A 19,520-nucleotide genomic window follows, 5' to 3' on the forward strand; every position below is an offset into this window, starting at 1 on the left:
GCCACACTATACCAAAGTGACGCCCCAATCGAATACTCTACATACCTGTGAAACTCAATTACTAAAACGACTGCCACCTTTAAATGGGAAAGACAATGAAGAAGATAGAAAGAGGGAATGGACGAGGAGGCCGAGAGAGATGGAGAGAAAGAGCAGGAAAAGGAGTGTAAACGAACAGGACAGGGTGCTATCCATCTCTCCGGGGCAGATCGATCACCGAGCAGACGGATCGGTTACACCCGACTTGTGTGTGCGCATCAGAAAGCTTCAATACTGCACTGCTCTAGTCGCAAATGAGATCTGCTCCCTAATAAAGGAGGAGCAGGGGATGGAGGGGAGAGGGAGACTCAGGAGTGGTAGGAGAAAGATGTCAGAGTTGTGGGGAAGAAGAGGTAAGAGAGAAAAATGGAGCGATGAAGCAGATGGGCAAGAAAGATGGGTGAGAAGTTAAGACAAACGAAGGAGGCCGGGAAGGAAGGGAAGTAAGGAGGGAGGGAGCAAGCAGAATGAGGCACCATGTGTCTGGCATGTACCATCAGTGTGTGTGTGTGTGTGTGTGTGTGAGACTCAAAGTATAAGCAGGAGAAGCAAGGAGACATGGAGGGCAGCAGAGTCAGCAAACGGATAGAGAGACGAGACAAAAAGACACAGGAAGTGGAGGGGGAGAAGAGGGGAGAAGGTGGCGAGGTAAAGCTGTGACTGATAACACTGTCGTACTCAGGTTGCCTCAAGGGCAGACAAGACAGAGAGAAAGAAAAAAAGAAAGAAAGAGGGGGAATGAGACACAAAGGCAGAAAATGCGGAAATTTACAGAGCAGCCAGAGGCGGAAAGGGTTATAAGATGGAAGGTGAGCAAAGATGGAGAGACGGGAGAGGAAAAGATTGGAAACACAAGGAGGAGCACTGCAGTGAGAGATACATGGGAGAGGATGGATGGCAAAGAAACAAAGAACAGTCGCTAATAATAGAGCCAGTTGAAGAAGAAGTGGTAGGTATGAGAGTGGTGGGGACGAGGGTGAATGTGTGGGAAGGCATGACACAAGGAGGAAGAGGTGAAAATTGAAGCAAGAGTAGGAGAAAACGAGAGGAAGGAGCAGGTTAGTAAGTTATTACCAGAGTAAGAAAGCTAGGCAGAGGCAAGAACTACAGCGGGGAGAAAAGATAAGAGACGAGGGGATGATGGAAACATAAAAGGTCAAACGAAGGAGTGGAGAGCCCGCACAACAGGAGAGTGCGTGAGCGTATTGACATTCAGCATGCCGCGGGTGAAATGAGCTGTCTGAGGAGCGAGCATGAGCAAAGCACCGGGGTAATCTGGTCAAGGCCTGGGCTGAAGCTACAGCAACACCTGACGTCAGGACTCTTTCAGGGCTCGGCGCGGAGTAGACACATTTTTAAGTGGCCTTTCACTTTTTTGCCAGTGCTTTTTTTTTTTTACATTTTAGTATGCATGCCTCCACAGGAGCTCAGGAGCAGTCGACACCCAGCGCCGACTGCCCCGGGGACTGGCTGTCACTGTAGGCGCTCTGACTCTGTTCTGCCCCCCATCTCCCTGCACTCCTCTTCCTCCTCCTCCTCCTCCTCCTCCTCCCCAACCCCCCCCCTCCTCCTCCTCCTCCTCCTCCTCCTCCTCCTCCTCCCCAACCCCCCCTCCTCCTCCTCCTCCTCCTCCTGCTCCTCCTCCTCCTCCTCCTCCTCCTCCTCCTCCTCCTCCTCCTCCTCCTGCTCCTGCTCCTGCTCCTGCTCCTGCTCCTGCTCCTGCTCCTGCTCCTGCTCCTGCTCCTGCTCCTGCTCCTGCTCCTGCTGCTGCTGCTTCAGTTTTTGAAACTGATGACACCAGACGTAAGGAAATAACTATCTGTGGTTCCATGTGCTCTGCTGGAGTTATATTTTTAGGTTTGGACTGAGGAGGCTACTGAGTTCCTGGTAGTTATTACAACTCCCTGGAGCAACCAAGAATCAGTCTAGTATTTAGAGTTATTAGCAAGAAATCATCAACAAGATAAGTTCCAACACTTGCGTCGTCGTATCTTATTAAAGCTGATATGAATGGGCTCATACCTGCCTGCCTTTCTGCCCGTCTTATCAAATGAAACTGCATTTCTCTTCTTAACTGAATGCCCATTGGTTTAATGATCTGCCCAAACATCTTTCAAAAGGAAGTGCCTGATATTAAGGAAGTAATGATTCCATTTCAAGGTGCCTTAAGTAATCCATATATAATCTATTCCCACCCTCTAAGAGGGATACTGCCTACTTTCCCCCTTCTCTTTGCTTCAACAGGGGCCTGAAATGTAATGTATTGCCATTTTAAGCACTGGGTTTATCTCTTTTTTTGATGCATACTCCGTCGTAGCCTTTCTAGAATCGCTCATATAGCTCACAATTTGGAAGCAGACCAAAGCAAACCAAGTAGAGGGGAGGAGAGAGGAACCTGCTGCTGGAAAACCCCTGTGCTTTGACATCGATGCCGCTTCAATATCCCAGCTAAATGGTAAACCCTCTTCTAGTTTCACGCAGAAAGAGCAAAGCTCGCACCTAATGGAAAATATTGAGCCGGCAATTTGCGTCAACCTGTAAAGTCAGCATGATATACTGTTGTGTCTGGTCGTTACTCAAAGGATTAGGTTACATACATTATATACACTCGAGGCTCGACGCCGCAAGTTTTCTAGATTGCTCTACGTAGAAACACACCTGTCGTCCTGCAGTGACGTTAGTTTCTCTCTGTCTGTCTGTCTCTGACTCACCGTCTCATCCTCTCCCTCATCGCCGCAACTGTTACCAACACTCCTTGTCACTCTTTTTGTATCTAGGTTACAGTTGCTATGACAACTATTATGCATGCCAATCAGAGGCAGTGACTCATCTCTATACCTTATTATCACATGGCTGTTTTTAGGGATGTCTGTGCGGACGGCCGGTGTTTGCTGGGAGCTTTCCTGCACGTCTGACATTACAATCAGACGCTCGTGTCTGTGTACTGAGCCTACGGAGACCTACATCGTGTTCCACTTGAATCCCGTCATGGAATCAAGGCTGGTGACCTAATTCGATTGACTGACAGACAGTCTTAAGAAAAGGTCCGATGATATAACATTTGTCTAATCCGCTCTTACAGGTTTCTAGGTAACTGTTACTATGGGTACCGGCTGTGTTCAGTATTTTGGGATGTTGTTGCTAGGCAATATGCTGCTGTGGTGAAGAGGTACATGGGACTCTGTGTGCTGTATCTGTGAAGCTGTGTTTCCACCGCAGGAACTTTCCCGAGGGAACTTGTATTTCCACTGCAGGGTCTAAATTTAACACCAGGGACGTTACTGTACCCCACAAAAAGTCCCTGCTTGTGGGCTTGGACTTTTCTTAAGTACAGGAACAACAACATACATCGGCTGACTTATTTGCCTAATCTCTGTGGCACACAACACTGGGCTGAAGGGAACTACCCCTTTTTTCTACCATCGCACTGCAGTTGCTGGTTTGGAGCCAGTGCCACTCTAGAACGGACCAACTAAAACCACTTATGACCACATTTTCAAAAAACAGAGTGTAGCATGTGTCACTAATCGAAGCAACAGTGGTCCAAGGGTCCAGTCATGCCACTGTAGTTGATTGAATGACGCAAATCACCAGCACTAGCACGGAAGCAGCACTTTGTTTTCTTTGGTCAAAAAAAGCTATATTTAAGTTCCTTAATGGGACTAAAAGATCTGGGTTCTTTTGTGTAAAATGGGCCTTAAGAGGTACCAGCAAGAAAAGTATTTGTTGCAGGGGTATGAACCATTTTTTTCAATATGGATTTTTCATGCTATGAAGCACCAAGTAGGCAGAGTGGTACTCATTTAAGAGGAGGCCTTGGCCCACACAAGTATGTGTGCGTGCAAAACAGGCTCTCGTTCCAGCTCTGTCTAGTCAGAGTAGGTGGAAGACAGAAAGACGACATGGAAACACACTTCAGACATCTCTTACAAAACAATGTTTGTCCAGGGAATGAATCTAAAACTTGCTCTTCTTATTCTCCATTCTCTCTCTTCGTCTCCCTCTAGGTCTGTGGATCGCCAGGCGTTCTACCATGCCTGTCCCCCCACCCCTCAATCCCTGCAGACAGAAACACCTGCCCCACACACACCTCCATCCTGAACAAAGGGCAGAGCGTTCCACCTTCCCCTCCCTCTTCCCTCCATCCATCCTTTCTCCTTCTATTCTCCGCCCTCACCTCGTCTCATCTTTGCCCTCGTCATCGCATCTCGTCCACTGCGCCTGCCCCAGGGCTACGAAAAGGACCCTTCCTGACTCTGTCCCTTTCCCTGCGTTTCACTGGCTGACTCTGGTCACATGCTGCCTATTGCCTTCTCTGATTGGAGCAGGGGAGACTTGGGGCGTGGTCTCAGCCTGTCCCTTCCACTGCGTTTGTCGAAACCTCTCGGAGTCGCTCAGCACACTCTGCGCTGACAAGGGCCTCCTGTTTGTCCCCCCGCACGTTGACCGGCGCACCGTTGAGCTGCGACTGGCTGACAACTTCATCATGGAGGTGAGCGGGAGTGACTTTGTCAACATGAGTGGATTGGTTGATTTGACTCTGTCGAGGAATACCATCCACCAGATCCGACCGATGGCCTTTGCTGACCTGGAGAGTTTGCGCTCGCTGCATCTGGATGGTGAGCCCAAACAGTTCTCTAAGCAATTCAGCTGATTTAAACTCCTCCTTATATGAAACACTGAACCCTAAGCGGTATTATTTGTATTTGTGTGTCTAGGTAATCGCTTGACAATACTTGGACCCAGGGATCTCGCAGGTTTGGTCAATCTGCAACACCTGATCGTCAACAACAACCAGCTGATCAAAGTCTCGACGCAGGCCTTTGACGACTTCTTGCTCACACTGGAAGATCTCGACATGTCCTACAATAACCTCAGGAAGTAGGTTTCTATCTTGTTGTGATCCCCCGTGCACTTTGCATTCATGATCTACTCTTGTTCTGCTTTGTTAACTAGACACAAACTGTACTACTCTCGAGTTTCCTGCGCTCAGATCTCAGTCTCAAGTGTACGCTGCAGCTACCGAAATGTTAAAGCATCGTAGAAACGCCTTGTGTGATCAAGCAAGAGTCAGCAAATACATTGGAGTGAACAAGCTCAAACTGCTGAGGCTGAAAGGAGAAGACTAAAAGCTCAGGAAATTGAAAGTGAATCAATTTTGATGAGGTCCTAATTTTCTTTGACTTCGATTTTGTTAAGATTTGATGAGTGCACGCCTGAGCTCACTTTACTGTGTATGAGTGTGCGTTGTTATAGCTTTTCTATAAGTTTTGTCTTTCAGCGTGCTGTGTAGTATTCCTCTCATCTATATCTTGGACAAAGGATAGTGTTTCAGCATCGATATCTATTCATCTATGCAAAATAATAAGTCAGAAGAATGATGATATTCTCCATCAATACCTTATTCTCCTCTTCATAGAGCCCCACTGTGTTAATGAATACAGCAGCTTTCGGCTGTCAGTTCTGATTAAGTTCTTTCATTTGTCTCTCTGGCTCTTCTCCAACCTCCATCACGCTATAAGAGAAGTGCAAAGAGTTTTAATGATGCATACGTTCGCAACTGCTGTTTGCCCTTTGGTGCCGGGGTTACTCAGAGGACACTTTACAGCCTCAGATTCAGAGCGAGCCTACATCACCGATTCATTCTATTTAAGGTAAAAAAGACTCAAATCTGGAAACAGATCATGTCATTTGAGAACGTTTTTTTAGGCTTGACGGAAGAGATTATCCAGGCTGGGAAGCCCACCTGTGTAATTTAATTGGGAAGGGAACCGAGGAACACCTGGTGCCTCCTGCAGGTTACATTTGTTCAAATGCAGCTCTAGGAGAGTTTTTCAGAGCAGCTGTGGAGTCTGAACTGCTTTACTGTTGTTAACCTTTTGGTACACTGGTGTTGAGCAATGCAGCAAGAATAATCTTAACCACAAACAAGATTTAATAAAATGTTTGTCTTTCCAAACATGCCTGTTGTCTATAGATAGACATGTTGCATAGACACAGATCTTGGCCCATCTGCTGTTTGTTAAGTAAGCAACTAGCAACCTGACTCCAAATACAAATGCTTTACTTCACATTTTCTTCTTTGCCGTTTCTCCGTCGTCAGTTTTGACTGACTAATTTGGCCAGAAACAGTTGTTAAGTGAAGGTCTGCACAATGGAATATAAATGACGGCAGCGATGGGTCACAGATGGAACTGGTGAAACCCACAAAAAGAGATGGATTGAGAAGGAAATGAGCATCTGTTGTTGTTGTCTGTCATTCCAATCACCATTATCCTGTGCTGTTTTCAGCAGAGTAACATTGGCAAGTGTTCAGAACATAGAGGATCATTGATCGAATAGCAGCACACACATCCTTTAATCTGGCTAATCTCCTATACGGTGTCCCAAAGGAGAAACTAACCATCACGTGGGGAGTCTGTCTCCACACAGCTGCTATTACTTTCAAGAGATATTCTCTAGTTTCTCCACTACTAAAAAATAAATGACCAATCTTGGCACAATGTCTATCAATTAAATAGATCCACTCACTCGAAATATTCCTTTTTTTTCTTTTCTTATTGCGACAGGGTACCGTGGGAGTCCATTCAGAACATGGCCAGTCTCCACACACTCAACCTGGACCATAACTTGATCGACCACATAGCTGAAGGAGCCTTTGGAGAGCTGTACAAGCTTGCGAGGCTGGACATGACCTCCAACAGGCTCCGGACCCTGCCTCCTGATCCCCTCTTTGCAAGGTACCTCTGAAGCTTTGTCTTTTATGTTTCTCTAAGAAGTGCCTAAGTGGAAATATTCCAGACAACAATGCCACCAAAGAGTTTTTTTTTAAACTGGAGCGCTTTGTCACCGAAAGACAGGGAGGCGACGCCGGTGTCAAAACATTCATCAGCTTATTATCCAAATGTGCTGCATGTTTAAAGCAATATAAATATTTTCACTCAAACCGAATGCTATGTTATCACGCTAGTTCCCTTTTTCTGTATCATATTATATATTAGAAAAAAAGCGTTAGCTCATTCTACACTACGCACGACAAAGAAAGCCATTAGAGCACAAGGCTGTAAGGTGAATACATAAGAACCCAACAGGTCTCTAACCTGATCGTTTACTCCTCATACATGTTCTACTTCAGAAATGATGACTATTAATCAGGAAAAGGAGAAAAATGAAAATAACACTTCTCAGACGTGCCAAATAAGCTCCAACACACTATTTCACATATTTAACTACTTCCCCACCTGTGAGACGGTGAAATTGTTCTCAGCCCGACTGAAGTTTAAAGCACTGAGGGGTCGTTTAATCTCTGGCTAGTCAACTAAATCAAAAAGGAAATTATACAGTAAATTGAGCTTTTCTGCTATAACAACCAACAATTTCATAGATCTAGAAGAGTATTGTGTTTGTGTTTCTAAATGTTTTTGAAATATTAAGACAGTTCTGTTACTTCGACTCAAGACAGCAATTGAATAAACTCCATTCAGGGTTAAACTGATGGCCTTTCTACCTTCGTCATCAGGTCCCAGACAGGTGCAATAAGCCCCACCCCCTACAATGCCGTCATAAGCTTAAATTTTGGCGGGAACCCACTGCACTGCAATTGCGAACTGCTGTGGTTGCGGCGGCTTATCCGTGGAGATGACATGGAGACGTGTGCCACACCTCCTCACCTGGCTGGAAGGTAAACATCGACCGATTGCTGGATCATTTGTATATTGTGCTACACTTTGAAACCAACTAAATCCTAAAACAGGGGCACAAAAGCATAGTTGCAGGTTAAAGGATGTGTTGAGTCACACCAGTGGTTCCGAACTTTGTCTCAAGGCCAATCTGTCCTTCAAGATTTTGCTCTTGCCCTTTTTTAGCACATATCCAATTACGGGCTTCACAGTTTATGACGCCTTAATTGGATCATCATGTATGCAAGAATAGAAGTGGAGCAAAAACCTGCAGGACAGAGACGCCTGTAGGACTGTGTTTAGAAACAATGTGCTACTGCTGTACTCATTATTCTGATATCTTACACCTTCTCCTCCAAACATCTCTCTGCAAAAATGTTCCTGCTCAACCCTGAAGTCAAAAGTCTGTAATGAAAACAAACAATTGAGGAGGAAAATGAGCATCTGTCGTTGTCATCTGTCATCACCGTCACCGTTAATTACACTTCACTTAGTCCTGTTTTCTGCAGACTATCGAGGGGAATTGTTCCGACTGTTGTGCGATGCTGAACTTGGAACTTTAATTGATAAAGAGCACATAGATCTTTAGGTTAATGTTCCACATTAATCTGCCAAACCCACCTTGCAGAGACAAAACAAGACAAATTCCTGTACTTAGCCAGAAAGGTGATTCTGCTCTCCCTTCTCACTGGCTTTGTGCCTTTTCCCCCCTTCGTCTCTCAGATACTTCTGGTCGATTCCTGAGGAGGAGTTTACCTGTGAACCACCTCTCATCACTCGTCACACTCACAAGCTGTGGGTGCTGGAGGGCCAGCGAGCCACGCTAAAATGCCGTGCCATTGGCGACCCAGAGCCAGTAATCCACTGGGTTTCACCAGATGACCGCATTGTTGCAAATTCATCCCGGACCAGCTCCTTCAGCAATGGGACGCTGGATATCTTAGTAACAGTTGCCCGGGATGACGGGGCATACACTTGTATCGCAATAAACGCAGCGGGCGAAGCCACTGCCACTGTGGACCTGAAAATAATCCCCCTGCCTCACCGGGGAGGAGCGGGAGGAAACGCAGGGAATACCAACACGAACGCCAAAAACAACATGAACGTGACTAATGGGATTATACGGAACGATCCGGGCTCCTCGGATATCAGCACGGGGAAAAACGGAGGAATTAACAACGGCGCAGGACGTGGAGGAGAGGGGGAGGATGGTGCAGGTGAGGAAGCCGAGGGCGACGGAAGCAGGGCCTCGGAAGGGGAGAGGGTCGATGGAGGGAGCATGGAGGACAGCGAGGCGGAGGAGGAGGAAGGAAGGATGGTTGGAGTACAAGGGGTTACATCGACCCTCGGCTCAGGTCCGGTGGGATTTGGGGAGTTTGTCTACAGCTTACGTTGTCTGGATGTATCAGATACAGTACAACTGCACCGCCGACGAGACCCTCATCTACAGGTGAGTTCAACTTTTGCTAAACAATACACATGACTCTCTATGCAGAAAACAGGAGCCAATGCAAACATTTCGAGTTGCTTGGATACATCGATCACCCAGAATATTAAAAAACACCTGACAAGTGAAGTCAGTAACACTGATCACCTCGTTACATTATTGTGCAGGAAAACGTTGGGTCCAATCATTCATTTGGATGCCAATAAACACACACAACCCCCCCAAACACCAATGTAGACCACGTAAACAACTTCCTTACAATGGCACTGCCCCCCTAGTAGGACAATGTGCCCTTCCACACCACAAAAACTGGTCTGGATTGATGCAAGGAACGTGACAAAGAGCACAAAGTGTTGATCCAATCTCCAAAGTTCCCCAGATCCCATTCTAACCTGCAACTGTGAGATGTGCAGGAACCTGAAACCACAGGACTCAAAGGACTGCCAACGTCCCAGTGCCAGACACCACAGGACACCCGGTCAGACTTGTGTGTCTGCCTGCGTGTGTCATGGCTGTTTTGGCAACACAACTGATTCCTGCACAATATAAAGCAGGAGGTTTTAATGTTGTGGCTGATCGATGTTCTCGCCAAAGCTATTCTTTATTGTTTTGCAGCAGCAGCTTTTTCTCTACATGCAAACACAAATCATGTATTTGACTACCAGCGTCTTCCCCCTCTTAAATGGCGGATATCCCATTTCCATGCAAAACCCCTTAAATATTTATCCATTACAGCATGACACTTCAGTAGTGCAACTGTTCACCTTGTACTTGGACGGCTGGATAGCTCAAGGGAAGGATGAATGGGGAGACGGATGAAGGGATAAAGGGGCGAAGGTAGTCAATAATTCATCTCCATCACTGTGTGACACTAGAAGCCAACAGGTGTATCGTCAGAGAGGGGAATGGGAAGACAAGTGGATGGATGTTGAAGGAATAAAGGGGACAATGAGGGAGGAGGGCTTTCAAAATGTGGGCCTTGAAACATGAAGAGGGAGAGAATATAGTGTCTCTGAATGCAAGATAAGTCCAGAGCAGCATTTAGTGACATACAGTAGCATGTGCCAACAAATAATGTAAATATTAAAATTCAGAATTTGAATTTCTTCCATTTAAACCTCCAGTAATTCTGCATTTAAAATGAGATTCCATCACACGTCTCCGGCCCTGTTTACTCACCCTGCCATCAGAGGAAGTAAATAATCAAACATTCATGAGGACTGACTTTGAGGTTAAGGGCTGTTCTTGTTATCGCAAATTATTTAAGGAAGCACTGCCACATCCTGCCTGGTGAGTTGAAGGTAACAGTTTGAGAAAAAGCACCTCATTTTCATGCTCATGGCAGCTGCCAACAACGGCTTCTGTCCGCTGCTATCGGCCAATTTGTACACAGAAGCCGTGGGACCAGCAAAAAGAAGGAGGGAGGAGTGCTGCTGTAGACTGCAACATCCAAACAGAGCCATAAATGATTAGAAGGAGGAATAAATCAAAGCAAAGAGTCTCTGTGAAACAAACCTTTTTCCTTTTACATGGAAATTGATGGATCACAAGTTTTACACATTGTCGTAGCTGGCACCGGAAAGCTGCGATACATTCAGAGAACTAACTGCTCAGACATCAACACAAACACGGATAGAGAGAGGGAGTCGGATGAAAGCAGGAGGAAATGAGTCTGACACCAGTCTTGTCTTTCACAATATGACAGCGCGGCTTTGGTTTTAGCTACCCGGTGACGCTTACATGTACAACATTATTGCAGTGTACATGAGTTATGCCTGCATGCATTCAAAGTTTACTGCCGGTGCATTTACAACCATAGACTGATGAAAGATTTATGTGTGTGGTTGATGCTACAGCAGAACAGCGGCTGAAACACTGACAGCACAATGTAATAAGAGAAAGGAGAGACGGGATGGGAAGGGACTGCAAACGTGGCCTTGTTTCCTTTGTTTTTAATTTCAAAATGCAGGGATTGAATGCAGTCCCCCTCATATAGGATCGTATTAAGCTATAAATGCTATTGAGAAGAGGCGAAAGGAGACAGGGAAGACGGACAGGTGGAAAGATGACTGGAAATATGAAAAACTGCACAGGTATAATCAGAAGGTTTGGGGGGAAAGTACAGACGATGGAAGCTGAGGGTGAATGGAAAAAAGATGGAAGGGGAGGAGAAAATAATAGTTTGAGTGATGGATAGAGCCAGGAGGGAAGAACGGGGGAATTTCAAGATAGGAATGGCACCTCCGAGATTTCACAAGGGATTGAGGGAGAAGGGGAAGACAGGAGATGGGCCCTACCCAAATCACCTTGGGAGAGATTGAGATAAAAGAAGGATGGGTGAAAGGAGGGAGGGAGAATGACAGACAATGAGAGGGAGGAGAGAGAGGTGGACCCGGATGGTCCTGAAGGAAAAAGCAAGGGAAACAAATATAAAGAGAGGGAGAGGATCTACTGAAATATGTGCATACTAGGGCTGCAACAAACAATTATTCTTAAGATTAGAAAAGGTCAGAAAAAGGGTCGCCCCATTTTCCCACAGCCCAAAGTGACGTCTTTGAATTGGTGCTTTTGTCCAACCAACAGTTCAAGATCCAAACACACTTCATTTACTATCATACATGTCACATTAAGCAACAAATCACCACATCTGACAAGCTGGAACCAGTAGATGTTTCGACATTTTGGCTTGAAAAATGATGATGCCTGCAATTAAAGGAGACAGAAAAATGTTCAAGTTCGTAATTTTATACTACTAGAATAGCTTTACTTCTTCTTCTCATATTGTTCAGTCTAGCAGCTCTGTAGTCTCCCTCTGTTTGAGCTCCTGTCTCTTCCTGAATACCTAGTCTGCTCTGATTGGTCAACTCACACACGCCTGAGCCGGCACTGCAGAGGGCTCTTTGTGTCTTTTTAGCTTTGAGTTAGTCGGGTCTACTGACGAGGTGTTTCAGACACTTTGGGAGTGTTTTCTGTGGTAGAGTGGAGCTCCTGTTGGCAGAGACACAGAAATACACCTGGATACACAAAGAGGGAATAGGGAGATATGAAGGAGACAAAGTTAAGGCGACCCAACTGTGAAAGAGAAAGTGGAAGGAGAAGAAAGAGAGTCTGCGTTGTGGTGAAAGCCCTCCACTGCTCAGAACAGGGTGTTTGGAGGATTGGCAGTCAGAGGCCAAGGGTGTGTCACATCAGAAACAGACGAGCACAGATTCTACACAGTCCCATGATACGTTTGTGGCAATTACACACGGAGAACTAATTACATGATTGGATTGAATGAACTGAATGAGATCTTAGCTCCCCCCGCTGATCAGCTTCATTAATTCCTCGACGGAAAACGCTCGCATAATGGCGGAGCTGGCTTGCGTCTTAGCGTTATTGAGTAAAGGTTTATTATCTCGAGAAACCGAAGCATTTAAATCCAGAGAGGTAAAGAGGGATTGCCTCACCTGCAGCGCCACACGAGTCGAGACAACACCCTCGAGAAATCTGCAACATAAACTGAACGCTGAGCTTGATAAATGAGCTATTTATTAAAGGTGTGTTGGATTGGATTGCATTCAATTGTGCAGCTTTTTTAATAAAAATGCTTCAAATCCCAGTTGCCCTGGCTGAATTCAGCTCCTGCAAACAAAAAGGGCGACAGCGTTCAGATGTGCTTCTGTGAGGGAACAACCTTTAAAGAAATAATGGGACGGCAGCAACAGCAGAGGTGCAGACCTGGCTGTGCAGACAAGAAGATGCCGACACACAAAGAGAGAAGAAAAATAGGGAAGAGATAAGCGAGAAAGAGTGAGCCAAAGAAACCGGCGTCACAGGAGAGATGCTGGAACTCAGCGAGGAGGGAAGTTTGACTAAACTCTAAACAAATCAGGCTGCCTCAAAGGAGATATAGAGATGTAGTGGCTATCTTCAGCGTGAAACTCCGAACCGAAGTGGAAAAGAGACGAAGTAGGTTGAAAGAGGAGACAAGAAGTCTGAAGGCTTTGAGGGAAGGTGCAGGGAAATCGGTCTCGAAGGACAGATAAAAGAGGAAATGGAAGGGGGCAGAATGTGAAAGGAAGCATACCACAATGTAGCCAGTATAGATTTCTATCATACCAGCGATGTGCTGGGTTGCCGACCGCAATATCACACCAAGACTGGCAAGACTGTGAAGACGGGAGTCAGCCAAAGGGAGTCTGGCTTATGAATTCAAAAGGAGAGAATGGACGAGTGAGATCTCATGCTTTCTATCAGGGATCTGTGCTCATATTTATGTTGTTGCTGCATGTGTGCTTTGGCAATTGAAAAAATAAAAATAAAAACACCCCCGTCAGGCTGAACTGAGAGAGACGTGAAGAGATTTAAGAACGGAAGCGATAGAGAGAAAAGAAGCAGCAAAAAGTAAACTGCACAAGGAGACAGATGTGTGTGTGTGTATAGAGAAATATAGATTACAGGACAGCACATTGCACGGCTGCCAGATTCCATCATCTTTAAAAAGGTCAGCTGCACGCCAGACACCAGCAGCCTCCATTTTAGCATGTCGTGACTGGTTCTGACGGGTCCTTGTGACAGCTCCAGGTGGGATGTCGTCCACGTGGCGTCCGCTGGGCACCGCTCACCCCGCCGCCTCTCGGCTCCCCTGACACCATCGACCGAGCCTCCCTTCCTGGAACTCTGCCACTATGTAACGGTCACACACTTCGATTCGGCCTAAGAAAACACGTCTTTGATCCGCTAACGTGCAAAGCCAAGCAAGGATTTTTTGAAGGTTGCTGGTTGAATGGGAGCAACAGCCAAACTGGCATGTCTCTCCTGCCCACACATGGGCACAGCTCACCTGAAGGACAAAGAGCAGGAGAAAGAATGGCGCTCCATGTTAATGAGCCAGCACTTGTGAAGCGGCCTCTCCGGTGCCATCTGTTGGAAAATGGAGACACATTTCCTGTTGCGGATGACAGTTTATCCTTTACAGGGAGCTGGTTTTCCAGGCTGTGTCAGAAACATTTAAATTCTGTGATAGAGATTCAGATTGGCCAGCTGGAGGAATATAGCAGCTATTAGCTTTGTCCATCACTGCTTCTGTTTTAGGTGATTTCTACCTAAGTTATGTTTACTCCCTTGTCCATTTGCTTGTGACTGGTTGGTTGGTTGGTTTGTCAGTAAGATTACACAAAAACTACTGATCCAATTTCCAATAACGTGGATGCAGAATGGGTCTTGGCCCAACAGACCACAGTAGTTTTTAGTGCAGATCCAGATGAAGGGATGGATCCAAGAATTCTTTCTCACTTTCTTTAAAGTTGCAAGGGAGGGCGTGTTCTTGATGAAAATCTGTTGTGATAGAAGTTTTAATACTTTCTCAATCACGGGTAAGTCAAGTATGCTAGCGGGGCATTTGTATGACACTCATACATGTCAGAAAGTTTCTTATTGGGTTCAGCAGTCTTCTAAGCTCGCAGTCAGGAGCGTGCAGACTTTGACTATCGTCACATTTTTCAACCCAGTCGCAACAGGACCGACCGTCCTGCTGGGTACTTAAAGTGCCAAGTCTGACACCGAATTTAATGGGAACAGAAATGATCACAGGGACAGAGAGGGGGGGAGTTGGAACGAAAATCACGCAGAGTTGAAGAAATAATGAGAATAATGAAAGTAGAGTCTCAGAAAAAGGGCCGGGCAGTTACAAAGGACAGGATGAGAGCCTGACAGCCACAGGAAAGGTGCATGCTGAGATATGGACAGAGGAGAACATGAGTAATGAGTCACAAACGAAGGTGGAAATGAATATATTAAATAAACAGAATCGGGAACAAGATGCATGGTAACACACATCCTCTGCTGCGGCTAATTGTGTTGCATATTTGGCTGATATTTGACACAGGGGACTGAACTGCTCTATAATTAGAAAAATAAACTGAGGGTATTTGCTCGGCTGAACCAAACTACGTATCCAGAGATGCTTTCAGTTTCTGTCAAGACACATAGCGCTCGTTGTGTTGTATAATATGTGCTGGGAAAGCTAACACCAGCATCCTATTTTAGCCTCGTGTTAGCTTGACTAACCAACACAAGACAATAAAAAGAAACAAGATAAGCGCATCTGCTGACACAGGGATAGATAAGGATGTAAGGAGAGAAGAGACAGCAGAAGAGGGAGGAACAACACGGGGGTTGAGAGTTGTACCCCGGAGGCAGGTGTAATTAAGTGTTAAACTACTGAGTCAATACATGTGTCAACTCACCTCTGAGGGAGAGGAAGGGAGGAAAAGAGCAAGAGGTCAGCACTCAATACTGGTGTCAACTTATATAAGAGTAGAGCAGAGAGGACAGGGTCGCACAGAGAGATTCATACCTCCATTTATAATGTGCCTGAGATAAATGAAGAGGAACGAGGGAGAAATCATTGAGAAAGACAAATACGAGGGGGATTGGGGAGGAGAAGGAGGTCATTGAAAAAAAGAAGGAGCGGCGATGAGAGAGAGAGAAAACAACTGAATGAGGCAGCGTGAGGGGGGGGAAAGAAATCAGGCCAAATGAGGGAGAGCGAGTGAGAAGGATAGATTAAGGAAAGCGAAAAGACAGAAGGAGGGATGAAACAAAATCCAGAGGGGAGGGGTAAAAGAAAAAAAAAAGATTGACAGAGAGACAGATCAAGGAAAACACAGAGAGAGAGAGAGAGAGAGAGAGAGATCAGACTGAATTGAGGGAGACAGCTTACGAGGCAGTAAACAGTCCAACAAATCAAGACTAAAAAATGGAGGAAAGGGTAAACGAACAGAAGACATGACATGGTACGGGGGAGAAAAAAGGAAAGGAGGGCAGTATAGATGTCAGCCAGAGGAGGAGATAATTGCTTTGTTGTTCCTCCATGTCTTTCTCTCTCTCTCTCCTCCGTCTCTCTCGCTCTGTGGGCCCAATCTTGTCTGGTGTCAGACCTCCAGACTTGCAGATAGAGAGGAAGAAAGAGGCAACAAGAGAGAGGAAGAAAGGATTCTATCACTCCTTTCTCTTCCTCTCTCCCTTCTCCCCCTCTCTCTCTCTCCTGGGTGCTAATAATTACTCGTTTCTGTGTCACCAGCTTGAACAAAGCACTCCCTTGTCTCAGTCACTCTCTCCCTGCATCTGTGTGCATGCGTGAGCCTTCGCAGCGTTTTTAACCATAATTAGAAGCACGCAGGCCGACAGTCGCTCGCTCGCTCGGTCGCTCGGTCGGTCGGTACGTCGGGCGCTGCAGCAGAGTGCCAGCGTGTGTGCAGACACATGGTAATGAGAACAACACCTATTCCAAATCTAATAAATCAACTTATATGTGTGTTGCACTTTATATTCATGAACATACATCGTCTCAAGAGCCGTGAGGATTTAGGTGGATATCATTTTTTGTGATATGTAAGAGCAGCACACACACACACACGGGTACATATGACTACAGGCATGTAAATATGGTTAAAAATGCATAATGCATTGCTAATCAGCATATCAAAGATGCATGTGTTGTGCGAGTGCGTCCGGGTCTTCCATGTATATTTCAGTGAATTTGCCCACCCGTTTCTCTCACTGCAAGCCTGGCAAAAACAACTGGAGAGGTGATTCACGATCTCATCGGGGCGGGGAGACGAGAAATATAAGACGAGGGCAAACGGAGAAGAGGCAGAGGAAAAAGGAAGAGGATGAGGAGGAGGGAAGAGCAGGAGAGGGGAGAGGGAGAGGAGGAGGAGGAGTGACCTTGGATGCTAAATAATGGTACACGGTTGTAGCTGTGGCTAATAGAGACGTAGTACAGTGTCTGTGAAGAGGAGGGAGGCTATGAGGTCAGGCAGAGCCCCGGCGAGAATTGCAGAGGGATTTGCGGCGAGCAGATGTGATTGGCTGGGGAGATACGACAAAGAGAGACAAAGAAGGAGAAGAGATGTGCTGAGGGGAATGAACATTACTAAAGTCAAACGGTAGAAAAGGTGTCAAGAAAGAGGACAGAACAGGGAGTGCACAGCTGCAGAATTAGCTGATGGGTGATTTCAAAGCGATGAAAAGGGCAGAGGATATGGAGAGATACGAACGAGGGACTGATCAGCAAGAGCAGAGGAAATCTCTTCATAAAGGATGGATGGAAGAGGGAAAAAGAGGAGAACAGAGGAGAGAGAGAATAAAGGGAGGGGTATTGAACGGCAGGATTAGAGAAACGATTCAAGGATTCACTCAAGGTGTGTGTGAGTCATGGTCACACAACAGGACTGAATAGTTTGATGCCGTGTCCCAGTTTACGACACACGGTATAGACAAATGCATTCAGTTGTTTTATGTTAATCCAAAACAAATGTATTTGGTGCAGTATAATTCACAGGAAGGTGAGGCAGCCTGAATATTGCTTGTGTAAGACTTCGGCAACACAGTTTCTTATTCGGCCTTGAATCCAATAAAGCATGCGACAGTATGTATCGGCAATATTAATCAAACTGAGGCGCTGAGCGACGTGGGAAAAGGAGGGAACAGGACGTGAGGAACCGAGCGCGTTAACACGGCAGTGAATCAAAGAAGGAGAAATCCATTTAAATCTAACCTTTGTTGCAGAGGAGCGGCCCCTCAGCAGAGTACACGGCTCCCCACAGTGATGGTCAAACCTCTCCGCCTCGCAGCTTCTATCAATTATACACAGACACATACAGTCTCTGGATAAAAGGACACCGCCGTAATATTTCTCAGGGCTTTTTATAAGCCTATAATATGACCAGGGCTTTTTTGTGCAGAAACAAAGGCAGCGGCAGCGTTACGAGGGGCGCTTCTTGCATATTTCATGTTGGAAATCCGATTGAGGACCCCAACTGTCTTTACAGGTGGACTTTACAGAGGTGATTCACAATCCCCCGGTGCAGCTGATCGCCCAGGACAGCCGCTGATTTCTGGTTTTCATTGCTGTAGTCGGTTATAACACTTTGATTCCAAATCCTCAGGTGCTCTAGGACTAAAATAAAAAGTAGGTATTCTTAAACTGTTATTTTGCTGCTTTCTTTCCTAATTTAAGCTCCTGCTCTGGGCGACGCCATACAGTCAGAGTGCACCTGATAATTTGAAAAATAAAGTTCTTTGGGCCAAGGAGACATTCAAACTTATTCAACTGTTTCAAGAGAGTCATAAAAGTGGATACCAGCATTTTCTCAGGCCACTGTGGCAAATAGGCTTGTGTAAACCTACTTTTCTCGCCTGTTTGCCGTGTTCTTGTTTGAAATCTGCTGCAATCCAACAGCAGAGAGCGAGCGAGAAAGAGAGAGAGATAACTAATATTCTGGGGAAAGTCGACGGGTCATGAAAACGAGTGTTTAATGTGTGGATAATGCATGAAGAGGTGTTTTCACTAGAAGTACTGCTGAGCCAAATAATGAGTCTTTGCCATGGTAACACACAGATGCTCCCCAAGTCACTCCAGAGCGGAGAATGAGATAATTGGTGGATTTGTGACAGTGTTACAAAGCAATCTATAGTGACCTAATGACCGGTGGATAAGGCTGATTTTAATGAGAGCGCCCCATGTGTCCGTTAACATTATACTGGCATTCTGAACGTCCCACAGTGCATTGTGATTTCTTATCAAATCAACTGAACTTTTGCCTGGAATGAGGTGTTCAGAGGGATTTCTGTGCTGGTGCTCGCTGTTCAAATCACTCCAGGAGGTTTGTTCAATTGGTGCAACACACTGTTCTTTGCAAATATCATGTTAATCCTTAATTATACCTGTGCATAAGCCAGAGGTGGGAAGTATGAAGTACAAATACTTTGTCACTGAATTTGAGTAGATTGTTCAGGTTTCTGCATGACGACTTTTTGCTTTTACTAACACCAATATCTGTACTTTCCACTCCTAACTGTACATGTTTGTAAAACATGTATGTTACTTTGGTTTTAATGCATTTTACAGCAATGATGGATTATTTTTATTTTATCCGTCACTGCAGTGAAGTGAGCTGTGTCGGAGAAATAAGACTCTTGTACATTATACTAAGAGTACATTTCTCTAGTTTCTTACCTTGAGTAAAGACGTTCAATCAGTCTCTTTTTACTCAAGTTTCTGTACGTCTACTTGAGTAAATAATGTGAGTAGTTTTGCCAACTCTGGTAATAGTTGGTATTTTTCAACTGTGTTGACTTCACAGGTAGTGAAAATCAATATTCCTTCTTAGCAGAAACCTCTAATTCCAGGGTACGTAACCTTGAGCAGAGCATCTCTTTCTCTTCCCAGCTAATTCAAAACACCTAATACTGCACAACACTGCTATAAATAACTGAGCGAGTATTGTCAATCAGATTATCTAATTTCTAAATCTTGCTGAAGTAACAGCAGCTACTACATCCAATTCAAAACAGAAGAGAGACAA

General features: G+C 45.5%; 2 protein-coding genes across 3 annotated transcripts in view; one reads left to right on the top strand and one right to left on the bottom strand.

Annotated features, from left to right (window-relative positions):
• Positions 1-19,520, bottom strand: part of pcxb (pyruvate carboxylase b) — a 310,653-nt gene that overhangs the window by 103,618 nt on the left and 187,515 nt on the right. The gene's annotated exons all lie outside the window — the stretch shown is intronic.
• Positions 1-19,520, top strand: part of LOC115590137 (leucine-rich repeat and fibronectin type-III domain-containing protein 2) — a 36,001-nt gene that overhangs the window by 11,698 nt on the left and 4,783 nt on the right. Inside the window, 6 exon segments of the mRNA XM_075488184.1 lie at positions 4,047-4,658; positions 4,758-4,920; positions 6,609-6,779; positions 7,559-7,720; positions 8,442-9,063; positions 9,065-9,168. Of these exon segments, the coding sequence (XP_075344299.1) occupies positions 4,047-4,658; positions 4,758-4,920; positions 6,609-6,779; positions 7,559-7,720; positions 8,442-9,063; positions 9,065-9,168 (1,834 nt within the window).

Source organism: Sparus aurata, chromosome 10, assembly GCF_900880675.1.
Source record: "Sparus aurata chromosome 10, fSpaAur1.1, whole genome shotgun sequence".
Lineage (NCBI taxonomy): Eukaryota > Metazoa > Chordata > Actinopteri > Spariformes > Sparidae > Sparus > Sparus aurata.